This window comes from Hemiscyllium ocellatum, chromosome 28 (genome assembly GCF_020745735.1).
Source record: "Hemiscyllium ocellatum isolate sHemOce1 chromosome 28, sHemOce1.pat.X.cur, whole genome shotgun sequence".
Classification (NCBI taxonomy): domain Eukaryota; kingdom Metazoa; phylum Chordata; class Chondrichthyes; order Orectolobiformes; family Hemiscylliidae; genus Hemiscyllium; species Hemiscyllium ocellatum.
Window position 1 is genome coordinate 39,145,699 of NC_083428.1, and position 13,599 is coordinate 39,159,297.

The window sequence follows — 13,599 nt, forward strand, 5'->3', positions numbered from 1 at the left end:
TTACTTCTGTTTTTAGGAGCGGGGTTGTTTTTCTTTCCCCTGTTATTTTGCGGTATTATATTTAAGTATTACATGTTGAGATTGTAATCTTATAGTTATATATGGTATTAATATTCCCAAATATATTTAGATGTGGGTGTGGGTGGGGGTGGGGTGTTCACTGTTAACTCTAGCTTTATATTATATTTGAATTCTCCTCATTTTATTGAGGAACACCTGGGTCAAGGGTGGGGCACTGGTTGGAAGAGGGTAAGATGGACTGTGGGAGAGGAAGTGACGCTCCCTGGGAACAAGGGAGAAAATCTCCAATTCGGAATGTTTTATATTTTTTATACTTAGAAAGAGTTTTTTGTTATATTGTTTTGAGTGTATCAGAGAGTCTTTACTTTTGTAAATCTTGTATGCTCCATGCTCGGGATGTTCTAGATAGGGTTTCCCCTCCCGAGGGGTCTCGGATCTGTCCAGATGATTATGGCTGAACAGTCCGTTAAGTGGTGCACCTGGAATGTCAGGGGGAGTAATTCGCCAGTTAAAAGGAAGAAAATATTATCAAATCTTAAGAAGGAGAGAGTTGATATAGCTCTCCTACAGGAGACACACCTGTCGGATAAAGAACACTTAAAATTACGACAGGGCGGATTTGATCAGGCCTTTTTTTCCTCTTTTAATTCAAAAAGCAGGGGAGTCGTTATCCTTGTCAGGAAGAACTTCCCTTTGAAAATTCTAAATCAGATAAAAGACGAATCTGGACGATATATTTTGATTAAAGCCCTCATAAATGGAGAGGAATATGGGATCTTAAATGTATACTGCCCCCCGGCACACCCCTTTAAATTCATAACGGAAGCTTTTTCAAAACTGATGGCCTTTGGTGCCCGTCATACAATTATAGGGGGAGACTTTAATTGTATTATGGATCCAGAAATAGACAGGATTCCCAAGAGTGCCGCTGGAGTATCTCCCAGATCTAGACAACTGGCGGACCTGAATAAAGAATTAGGATTGGTAGATGTATGGAGATGTCTCCATCCACAGGGTAGAGATTTTTCTTTCTACTCTAATCCACATAAATGTCACACAAGAATTGATATGTTTTTTGCCCCATCGATTTTTCTAAACTCTATAGCAACCTGTAAAATAGGTACTATAGCAATCTCTGACCATGCCGCTGTATACATGGAAACTAAGGTAAAGAACAATGGGACATCTGCTCGGCATTGGCGTATGGACCCCTTCCTGATAAAAGATAGCAAATTTTTAAAGTACTTCTCCCAAGAACTTAAAACTTTTTTAGAAATTAATACTGGTACGGCTAGCAATCCGTCAATGATGTGGGAGACCATCAAAGCTTATGCACGAGGTTTGATCATCTCCTATTCAGCGATCCAGAGGAAAATGAAGGGAGAGCAACAGCGTCTGCTCGAAGCTCACCTAAAAGCAGCCGAAACAGCATACGCTGATAGACCTTCTATCACAAAATTGCAGAGGATTACAGCTCTTAGGACAGCTTTAAACACCGCGCTTACTCAAACGGCTAAAAGGGAAATATTATTTGCGAAACAAAGATTATATGAATATGGCGACAAACCGGGTAGATACTTAGCATTTCTTGCAAAGAAAAAGAAAGCCCCTCAAACTATTCCGACCATCAAGGAAAGTACAGGTACCCTGACTCATGATCATAAAAAGATCAATGCGACCTTTAAAGAATTTTATTCTGAACTATATAGATCGCAGGATTGTGAAGATAGGATTAGGAGGATGCAGTCATTTTTTAAAAATTTGACCTTCCCGGGCCTGACTCCGGAACAGGTGTCGGCCCTAAATACCCCTTTAACAGTCCAAGAAATACTTGAGGCAATTACGCAACTTCAGAGCGGAAAAGCACCGGGCCCGGACGGTTTTCAAGCTGAATTCTATAAAGAATTTACAGGAATATTGGTTGACCCACTTATGGATATGTATAATTTTGCGCATAGTCAGGTCTGTCTCCCGCCCACGCTGAAAGAAGCAAATATTTCTCTTATCCTCAAAAGAGGAAAAGACCCAGAAGATTGTGCATCTTACAGACCAATATCCTTACTAAATGTAGACTTTAAAATTCTTTCAAAAATGTTAGCATTAAGACTAGAAAGGGTACTGCCATATATTATAAAGGAGGACCAGACGGGATTTATTAAGGGCCGCAGATCATCCAATAATATCAGAAGGGTCTTGAATATGATCCAAGCCTGTCATCAGGGAAAGATACCAGGAGTAGTAATTTCATTGGATGCGGAAAAGGCATTTGATAGGGTTGAATGGTCATATTTATTTTACACATTGGAAAGGTTTGGCGTTGGACAGGTGTTTACCAAATGGGTTTCAACATTGTATAATGACCCCAAAGCAGCTGTTATTACTAATGGGTTAAGATCGGATGGCTTCAGTGTGGGTAGGGGCTGCCGTCAAGGATGTCCTCTCTCACCATTGTTGTTTACACTGATAATCGAACCATTAGCAGAAGCCATCCGGACTGATCCTAATATAACGGCCCCGAGGATTGGTACAGGTAAACACAAAATTACCCTCTATGCAGATGACGTTCTCTTATTCCTCAGTAATCCTTTAATGTCAGTGCCTCGTCTAATTCAAGTTATTAATACATTTAGTGCATTCTCAGGCTATAAAATTAATTTTTCAAAATCGGAAGCCATGCCAATGGGTGGTCTGGCTATGATACCCCACTTAATGGACGGATCCCCTTTTCCCTTCCGTTGGTCCCTGGAGGGCTTCTTATATTTAGGTATTTTTATCACGCCAGTATTTGATCAGCTGTATAGGGCTAATTTTGTACAATTAATGGAAAGGATAAGGCAGGACCTCCAGCGATGGAGAGACCTTCCGATTTCCTGGCTAGGGAGAATAGCATTAATTAAAATGAATGTTCTGCCCCGTCTCTTATATCCTATGAGAATGCTCCCGCTGATGCTGCCAAGGCTAGCCCTACGTAAATTATATGGCTGGTTGGGCTCCTTTATTTGGAACCATAGACGGCCCCTTATTAAGCTGAAGAAGCTACAGCTTCCACAGGCAAGGGGAGGACTGGACTTCCCAGACTTTAGGAAATGTCAGTTAAGCTCCCTACTAAGTTACATAGCTGATTGGGTTTCATCTGATCCACAATCAATTTGGCTGGATATCGAAACCTCCCAAGTAAAATACCCACTTATTAACCTTTTATTTTCAGATAAGAGGAAAATCATTACAGACCACTGTAAAAATCCCATAATATTAAACACAATTAAGGCCTGGAATATAATGCGGCAAAATGAGGGTAACTCACATAAAACATGCCCCCATGCACCAATAGTAGGCGCATGGGGATTCCAACCGGGGATTACAGATGCCACCTTTAAACTCTGGAGAACCAGGGGCATCTCATGCTTAGGGGACCTATTTAAAGATGGGATCCTGATGTCCTTTGAGCAGCTGCGTCTGAAATTCGGAATACCTAATGGGGATCTCTTTCGATACTTCCAAGTTCGAGATTATATACAGAGGAAGACTACATTAATAGATAGTCTTTATAAATCAGACAGAGAACGTAATGTCTTACGACCAGCGGGGGCATCCTCCGTTAGTACTATATACCATTTGTTACATGATGGAGTCTCAGGAGACATGGATGACCTGCTTAAAACATGGGAGCAGGACTTGGGGCTAGAAATTTCTGAGGATATGTGGAATGACATTTGGGAAAATGCTAGAAGAATTGCTATCTGTAACAGAACTCAGGCTATCCAACTAAAGATACTTCATAGGGCCCATATAGCTCCGGCTCGACTGGCAAAATTTAAGGCAGGAGCATCTCCAATGTGTCCTAAATGCAAAATAGAGGTGGGTACTCTTGTACATTGTCTGTGGACTTGTCAGAAAATCCGCAGATACTGGACTAAAGTGGCAAATACCCTGACAGAAATTTTAGGAACGGAAATTAGGGTGGACCCTGTATCTCTCCTTTTGGGCTTTTCGAACCTCTCATCTCTGGATATGCATGGGAAGAGACTATTTTCTATTCTCTCTTTCTGTGCAAGGAAAAAGATTTTGGTGAACTGGGTGGCTGAAGGCCCCCCTGGACTTTCAAATTGGCACAGATTAATTATGGAATATATCCCCCTTGACTTCCTCACAAATATGGTGCACCGAAAGACTGAATTATTTTATAAAATATGGCAGCCCTTTTTGAATTATATAAATGCAGATATTTCGGCTATTCTAACAAGGGCTTTTATTTAGTGAAGATTTCAGACCGGGCTGCTCTGGGGCCCCTTGGGAGAGGAATCCTGCGCGAATACGGGTTTTATTATATTTGATGTTTATACATTCTGAGCATGTAAGAGACTTAGGTATACACTCTGGTTAGTTATAGGTTAGATTAGTAGAAAGTTGAGTTTTTTTTTCTTTCTTTTTTCGTTTCTTTTTTTCTTTTTTTGTTTTCTTTCTTTCTCTTTTCTTTGTTAAATTATGACTATTGTATATATGATTTAATTGTAGATCAATGTTTGTATTTGAGAGTTTTGTTTATTTTTGTAAATTTGCAAAAATGTTAAATTTCAATAAAAATATCTACAAAAAAAAGCATTTCTCAGCTGCTTTCATCTCTGATAAAGGATCACAGATTTTGAACAATTCATTGTTTTTCTCTCCACAGATGTTTAAAAACCTGCTGAGCTTCTCCAGCACTTTGTTTTTGTTTCAGATTTTCAGCATCTGCAGTTTTATTTCCTTTTATCAGAGTGTCTGTACCCAACTACTAAGAGATAAGAGACTTTTAGTGTGCTAAGAAAGAAGTTCTATAAATTGGACTGGAGAAAAAAAGGAGGGGAGTCAGGGAGACCTGATTGCTCCTATTCAAGTATCTTCAATAGGTCTACTAACTAGCCAGTCACATTCAACTATCAACTACTAGTTTAGGACTATATTGCCACTAAACATACTTGCAAAACATTAATCTTGAAAATCTCTCTAATCACCATAATTGATGAATGGGTGACATTCATTGAAATTATGCTGCCCACACTACAAATATCAACGTTTTTGGTATAATGACTTATTAGCCAAATGCAAGAATTTAGTCACCATCCACATCTTCAGCCACTCTATGATTCCATCTGCTCTTTTTCCATCAAAGCCACTTCTATTTGTACATCTCTTGCTAATAATAGACCTCCAACTTGTACTGTCTTGTTCATCACCATGTGGAAGCATGACTAACAGCAACTGAGTGCCTTGTTCAACAGTTCCTGAAACTACTGAGTCCAAAATACTGTGCCTCACATTTTACTGGTGTCAGGAGAATGACAAATGAGTAATAGCAGTGAATCAAATTATCTTGTTTGTTATAAATCAGAATCACATTAAGGATTATTGCCTGTTTGCGAAGCTGAATTACATTCTATCTTATCGTTACTCTATGGTCGTTGTTTTGTCCACGCAATGACAAGCCTTTGGTGCCAATCTTTATAAAACACAGACAGTTTTCACAGATGTGGATAATTGGTTAATTACAACAATTAAAATACAATCTCTTTAATGCAATGCATTTTTCTAATCAAGCTTCTGTGCATCTACATCACTGAGCTGCACAAATACCTTCTTGTGGCCAATAGCCAGGATGATTTCCACATGGTTGCTTTTTATTCATCTCACATTAAGTTAATTCAAACCCTAATTTTAGACAGACTTTAAATTTGCATAATTTAACTCCATTCTTGGAACAGCATTTAGAAGTGTCAATTTTGTTGAGTGAATAAATGCTTTGCATCACCATTAAAGTTTTACCTTTCAAACAGAATTCAGTAAATGCAACTTTTCATCTTTACTTTCATTCTAAGCTAAAGTCCCATATCTCTGTAGGCGACTTTTCAAAGAAAACCGAAGACAGTCATTTTGATGGAGCAGCATGCATTATGCGGCTCATCACACAGGGGATAAACCTCTCTGTTGGCACTGAATTTCTCTACTCAGACTGGAGCTTTTTTGTTTCACGTTAAAATATAGATGCATGATTTCTCTAAGGAGTTGGATACTGAACATGGGCTAAACCACATTTCATGTTTGGGAATTGCATGTGATGGCAAACAACATTTGTCAGGGAGTTAGGTGCTAACTGGCAACACACTTCTTTGCTGGATTAAGATGTTTCAACTTTCACATGGTGACATATTGTTGGCATCACCAGAATTCAGATCGGCACAATTCGTTTTATAAGTAACAGGAGGCATAAAAGAAGATTTTCTCTACCTGGTAGTAGGGATAAAAGAGTGTACAGATTGCACAGTAGGGCTCAGTTAATGCAGCAGATGCATTAAATTTCCTTTCGGCTAAAAAATTGTATGATCGACTTTGCCACAGGTGGGTGAGTGGTGACTTCCAGGCCTCTGGTTCACTCTGATCTTCTTCACCGGAGAAAAAGGGTATTTCTAGGAGGAAAAAAATGCATCAAATTTAGCACCAACACACAAACGACACCAGTTTTGTGCATCATTTTGTTAGCACCCAGTTCCAATTTGATAATGACTTAATGATAGTTCATCAACATTTGAAAGCACCATTCTCATTTGCTGTAAGAAAACAGTGATAGAGTATGACGGTGTTTTAGAAATAACTTGAAACCAAAACAAAATGGGCACTCTGGAGCTTATTGTACACAACCAACAAGAAATGGTGTGAAGAAATATTTTTAAAATGTTGTAGATTTCTTCCACTACCCTTGTTAGATCTTAGCTAGCTATCTGTGTGTACTGCCAGAATAACTGTCCATCATGTAGGTAGCTACAATCATATCTGTCCGATTTGACTTTTTGTTGGAGTCGTAAATATATTTCATCTTCCTAATAAATGACCAAGTGAGCCTAAGTCAGATACAGATTTAAATGCAACATTAATCCTATCAATATGTTAATAAACCTTTCGGCTCTGCTCAGCAGCAATCCAGGAGATAATACCATATATAAAAGAAACTCAGCTTTTCTTTAATACATCTTTCTCAGGGATGTTTAACTAATCACCTCTTTGTCATATCACACTTCTGCAAATACACAAGATCTTGATCTTACACCTCTTTTCCCATCCTAGGAAGCATCACATAATCCCTTTATATTTTTCTGCCTCCAACACATACATTTGTCACCTTGATCATCAATCATTGATTTAATTCACATGATGTTTTCTTACTCAATGTGACGTTGACGTTCAATGGCACTATCATTGCTAAAACGCTCACCAACAACATCTGGAGAGTTGTAATTGCCAGAAATTGAACCAAATCAGCCTTTTGGAATTACTATGTGGGTCAGAGACGATGAATTCTGCAGCAAGTAACACTCCAACTTGAACTCAGTTACCCCTCACTCTTCCAAACTCCAGTGGAAACAAGGTCAGCCTGTTCAACCTATCCTCTTAAGGCAAACTGCTTATTCCAGATCTCAACCTAATAAACAAGCTCTGAACTGTCTCAACACATTTACATCCCTTCTTAACATACAAACTCATGGATGCTTACTGCACAGAAGGAAGCTATTTAACCCATCGTGACCATGTCAGTCAGAGTCATACAGCATGGAAACAGATCTTTTAGTCCAACCAGCCCATGCTGACCATAATCCCTAACTAAACCAGTCCCACCTGCCTGCTCCTGGCCCATATCCCTCCAAACCTTTCCTATCCATGTACTTGTCCAAATATCTTTTAAGCATTGCAATTGTACCCATGCCCACTACTTCCTCAGGAAATTCATTCCACATGTGAACCACCTCATTTAAAAAGAATGTGCCCCTTGTGTCTTTTTTAAATGCTTCTCCTCTCACCTTATAAATGTGCCCCCTAGTCTTAAAATCCCCTATCCTAGGGAAAAGACAACTACCATTAACTCTACCTATACCCCTCATTATTTTATAAACTTTTATAAAGATCACCTCTCAACCAGTGAAAATAACTCAGCAAGATCCTGATAAATCTCTTCTGAAGCCTCTTCAGCTTAACAATATCCTTGTTATAACTGGGTGACCAGAACTGGACACAATATTCCAGAAAACACAGATATGAGAACACTAATGCCGGTTTCCAGCACTTGGCTTAAAGCCTTGGAAGCTATGGTAACACAAGTGAATATCTAAATACTGTTTTAATGTTACAATGTTTATTATCACATTACTTTGTCATGTGGTAATAAAAACTGCTTGTAGTGCTCCAGTGGCAGCCTGTTCAGTATTTTCTATAATTCCAGCATTGTCCCCCTGCTCTTGCAATCTGTGCCACAGATAATGAAGAAATGTATCTTATATCTACCTGCCCTATTATATTCAGGGATTTGAGGATTTTCAGATGCAAATCCCTCTGATGTTCAACAGAAACAGTAGTTACTGGAGAAATGCTGCAGGTGTGCCAGCATCTGGGTGAAAGCACAGTTAACAGCTGGTCCAGTGACCCTTCTTCAGAACCAACAGTAGCTAGAAAAAGGTAATTATATATGCTGGAGACAGAGATTGGGGTAAAAACAATCTCTGGATAAGGGGAGATGGAGCCCAGAGAGACAAAATATGGACAATGGGTGAGCCAAGGAGGAAGTCAAGCTGATAAAAGGGACCATTAGTAGGTAAAAATTGTGTGACTGTGCTGAAAGCAGTCTACATCACAAACAGGGCCAGTGCTGGGAGAGTGGATAAAGAACATGGAAGCTGCTGCTCATGGCCTAAAATGATTGAACTCAATATTGAGTTCTGAAGGATCTCCAAGTACTGATCTTCAGTACCTTCCAGCTTCCTATTATTCATAACGTAATTCTTTGCCTTGTTAGCCTTTCCCAAGTGGAGAGTATCTTTCACTTCTCTCAGTTCACTCTGTTTGCCACTGCATTGCCCACGTGATCAGTTCATTGATATCCACGTGCGGTCTGTAGCTCCCATAGTCACTATTTACACTGTAAAATTTCATGTCATTCCCCTTACACTGAAGTTCAAATCATTAACTTACACCACAAACAGCACAGGATCCAGCACCAATCACTACAGAACCCCACTGGAAACAGACTTTCAGTCACAGAAACACCCCTCGATCATCACTTTTCACTTCCTCTCAGCCAATTTTGATTCAATGTGCCACATTGGCCATGCATGGGAACGGAATCTTAGTTTCTTGGCCAGTCTGTTATCAGGGCTATCATCAAAACTCTTGTTACAGCCCAGGGAGGCCACATAAATGCATTACCTTCATCAATATTTCTAGTTTCCTCCTCAAAAATGATTTTATATCATTTGTCAAACATGACCTTCTGTTAACAAATACATATTGCTATCCCTGATTAATCAGTGTCTTTCCTGGTGCAAATATATTTAGTTGCTCAGAAATCTTTCTAATAACTTCACCACCACCGAAGTTGCACTGACTGGCTTGCAATTTCTTGATCAATCTCTTCCTCCCTTTTTTAATAATGGGACAATGTTAGCAATCATCCAGTCCTCTGTCATGACACCCGAGATCAGAAAGGATTTTAAAATTATGGCAGGGCACTCACACCTCCACTTCTGGCTCCCTCAAGAGCCTGAGATACATTTCATCCTTGCCTGTAGATTTATCCACTTTCAAGGCTGCTAAACATGCTAGAACCTCAACTCTCTATGTACACTTCTTTTAATATTGTACATCCCTCTGCCCTGATCTCCATATCAATGTCATTCTTTGCCATTGTTAAAACCAATGCAAAGTATTCACAGAGGACTGTGTACCTGTATTCCAGATCCATGTACAGATTACCTCTATCATCCCTGAAGGGCCCCACTTGTAATTTTCTTGCTCTTTGTTCTACCCAAGAATACTCTCTCATGCACTTTCTCAGCTTCCCTTATTTCAATCCTGGCACGTTTTATACTCTGAAGGACTCTGCTGTATTGAACCCAGAGTATCTAAGCTGAGTTCTCTTCTTTGGCTTAATCCCAACCTTTAGATACTTCGATACCCAGTGTTCCTATTCTTCACCTCATCCTTTGCCTTTACAGGAATATATCTACCCGATATTCTTGCTTTATTCTCTTACGTTCCCACTGTTCTGACAGTTTTATCCGCAAATAGTTGCTCTCTGTCTACTTGGAAAATATTGTATCACAGTTTTGACTAAATTGGCCTTTCCCCAATTTATAACATTTATTTTCAGCCCACCTAACTACTCAATCTAGGAGAAAGTGAGGACTGCAGATGCCAGAGAGTCAGAAAGTTGAAAAGTGTAGTGCTGGAAGAGCGCAGGTCAAGAAGCATCCAATGAGCAGGAGAATAAACGTTTCGGGCATAAACCCTTCATCAGGAAGCCGAGATGTTGACTTTCATGCTTCGCGAATGCTGCCTGACTTGCTGTGTTCTTTCAGCGCCACACTTTTCTACTCCTAATTTAACTGAGTCACGGTCATCATCTTCACAATGTTCTCCTATAAATTTGTCTTCTACCAGTTTGGGCACATTTCTGAATATCATATCCAAAACTGCCTCTCCCTTCCCGGGCTTTCTATCTAGACTTCTGGATGCCATTTAAGACAAAGCAGACCTTTTGTTTAGCATCCTAATATCAACATTCACATCGCTGAACTGATAGACAAACAGGATTTGAGGGTCAGAGTTGTGGATGAGTTAGGCTTTCTTTGCAGTGCAGCTACAGAAATGATTAGATGATGTTGGGCCTGCATGTGAAAAAGAATGGATTTTGTTTTCTGGATTGGTCAGGGTAAACTGAAATGTAATGGGTAACATATTAAAGGTGGGTGGTTTTGGGACTGAAAAGGGTCAAATCTCTTAACTATTTAACAGATGAGACTGAGCATTCAGAGAATGACTTTTATTAGTGGATGTTATTACTTTAAAAAGAACTTACACCAAAACAAACTACTAAAGCCCTCCAAAAATGAAATTAATATTTGCAATTAGAAAAACTTTTCCGTGAAGTAGTGACCAGGAAGGTTAATGAGGGCAGGGCAGTAGATGTAGTCTATATGGATCTCAGTGGAGCCTTTGATAAGGTTCCATATGGTAGGCTGCTCTGGAAGGTTAGATTGCATGGAATCCAGGGGAGCTGGCAAATTGGATACACAATTGGCTTGATGGTAGGAAGCAGAGGGTAATAGTGGAAGGATGCTTGTCGGACTGGAGGCCTGTGATTAGTGGAGTGCCTCAGGGGTCAGTGCTGGGCCCATTGCTGTTTGTTATCTATATCAATGACTTGGGTGAGAATGTACAAGGCATGATTAGTAAGTTTGCAAATGACATTAAAATAAGCAGTATTGTGAACAATGAGGAAGGTTATCAAAACTTGCAGCAGGACCTTGATCAGCTGGGGGAAATGGTTGAAAAATGGCAAATGGAGTTTAATATAGACAAATGTGAGGTCTAGCAATTTGGAAAGTCAAATCAAGGTAGGAGTCTCATGGTGAATGGTAGCACCTTGAGTAGAACAGAGGGACTTTGAAGTTCAGGTGCACAGTTCTGAAAGTGGAGTCATACGTAGACTGGGCAATGAAGGCAGCTTTTGGCACACTGGCCTTCATCAGTCAAGGCACTGAGTATAGAAGTTGGGAAGTTACGTTGCTGTTGTACAGGACATTGGTGAGGCCGGATTCTGGATTAGAGTGGTGCTGGAGCACAGCAGTTCAGGCAGCATCCGAGGAGCAGGAAAATCGATGTTTCGGACAAAAACTCTTCATCAGGAATAGGAATCAATTTTCTTCTCCTCAGATGCTGCCTGAACTGCTGTGCTTTTCCAGCACCACTCTAATCCAGAATCTGGTTTCCAGCATCTGCAATCATTGTTTTTACCAATGGTGAGGCTGGACTTGGAGTACTGTGTTCACTTTTGGTCACCTTGCTTGAAAGGATGTTATTGAATTGGAAGAGCGCAGAAGAAATTTACAAGGCTGTTGCCAGGACTCAACAGTCAGTTATCTGGAGAGTTGGACAAGCTAGGACTTCTTTCTTTAGAGAGTGTAGGAGACTGAGGGGGGATTTTGTAGAAGTGTATAAGATCATGAGAGGCATAGATAGGGTGAATGCACTCAGTCTTTTTCCCAGGGTTAGGGAATCAAGGACTAGAGGGCATCAGTTTAAGGTTAGAGGGAAAAGAATAAAAGGGAACCTGAGGGACAACATTCTTTTTTTTTTAAACACAGAGGGTGGTATGCATATATTGTGGCAGGACATTAACAGCATTGAGAATTAGTTCTGCGTTATAGTCAGTTTTTTGCCACAGGTGTCAGATTAAGTTCATTTCACATCATGTGCTTGATGGCCATTAATAAAAAGCACAAATGCAGTTTTTCTACGAGTATGAAACAAGACTAAAGAAGAAAAGGCAGAATTTGAACCAATTGCCACACCATCATCTGTGGTATCCCCAAGACTCAGCTGATTCTGAGTTCAAGCCTCCCCAGGAGACTCCAACTCAAAATCTAGGTTGATGCTTCAGTGACATTCTACATGAGGGCTACACCACATTGCTGTCATCCTTGAATGAAACACTAAACGGAGTTTGTTCTCTCAGGCAGGTATAAACGATCAAATGACAATTTTGAAAAGCAGTGAGGTAGTTCTCCGTTATGTTATAAACAGTGCTTGTCCTCAAGCAATAAACAGATTTGGTTTAAAAACCTGAAATGTCAACTTTGTTTCAGTCTACATAGATGCAGCTAGACCTGCTCAGTATTTGCAGCTTTTACGGCTTTTATTTTTTATTTTGAATATTTACAGGTTTTTTTGGAGATTTTATTTATATTATTGTTTGTGGGACCTTGATGAATGCAAATTAGCTGTGTTCCCTAAATTATAATAGTGATTACATTTCAGAAGTGCTTCATTGACTATCAGATCTGAGAGAGGGGGAGTGCAGGCTAAAGAGGGTGATTGAGCACAGCGGGACCAGGGGGTGCGGGAGAAAGCATGTGCGAGAAAGAGCAAGCACACACGCACAGGATCAGAGCGCACATAAGACTGGCAGGACAAAAGAGAGATACAGAGTGTACAAAATGAAAGACTGAGCATGTACACGGAGAGAGATAACAAGCTAATTTGAATGAGTAAGGAGAAAAGCTGTCAATATATTTTATGCAGAGTAACATCCAGTTATCAGTGAGTTTAAGATTACTATTTAGTTTCTGGGTCAGCTAATGCAAAATATAAGCAAATGAACACTGGAAGCACCTGGGACAGGATAGTGTGAAAAAGAGAGTACACACATGAGATAGTTTATGTTTGGGGCAATAGACCATGGGGAAAAGAAGGAACATAAGGAAAGGCTGACAGCAAAAACGTATGAAAAGTTGGTCCAAGAGCACAGGTGGGGCAAGATGTTGACAGCAAAGTATGAGAGATACAAGGAAAGGAGGTGACAAAAGACAAAAGCATGGAAGGAGGGGGGAGGGGAGAGTGTTAGTGGGGAAGCAAAGAAAAGAGGTGAAAGACACTCTGTAAGGGGGGGAAGAGAGAGACGTCTAAGAGAGAGAGAGGTTGCAGCTGCAGACAAGACAGATGTCCCATTAGAAAGGAAAAGCAAGAAATCACAAATATTTTAACACCAAGTATGGT

The 13,599-nt window shown here is 40.0% G+C and overlaps 1 protein-coding gene across 3 annotated transcripts in view; it reads right to left on the reverse strand.

Annotated features, from left to right (window-relative positions):
- Positions 1–13,599, reverse strand: part of kdm4b (lysine (K)-specific demethylase 4B) — a 509,300-nt gene that overhangs the window by 108,878 nt on the left and 386,823 nt on the right. For all 3 annotated transcript variants that reach the window (XM_060846205.1, XM_060846207.1, XM_060846206.1), the window contains exon 14: positions 6,286–6,464. In XM_060846205.1, the coding sequence (XP_060702188.1) occupies positions 6,286–6,464 (179 nt within the window). The remainder of the gene's footprint in view (positions 1–6,285; positions 6,465–13,599) is intronic.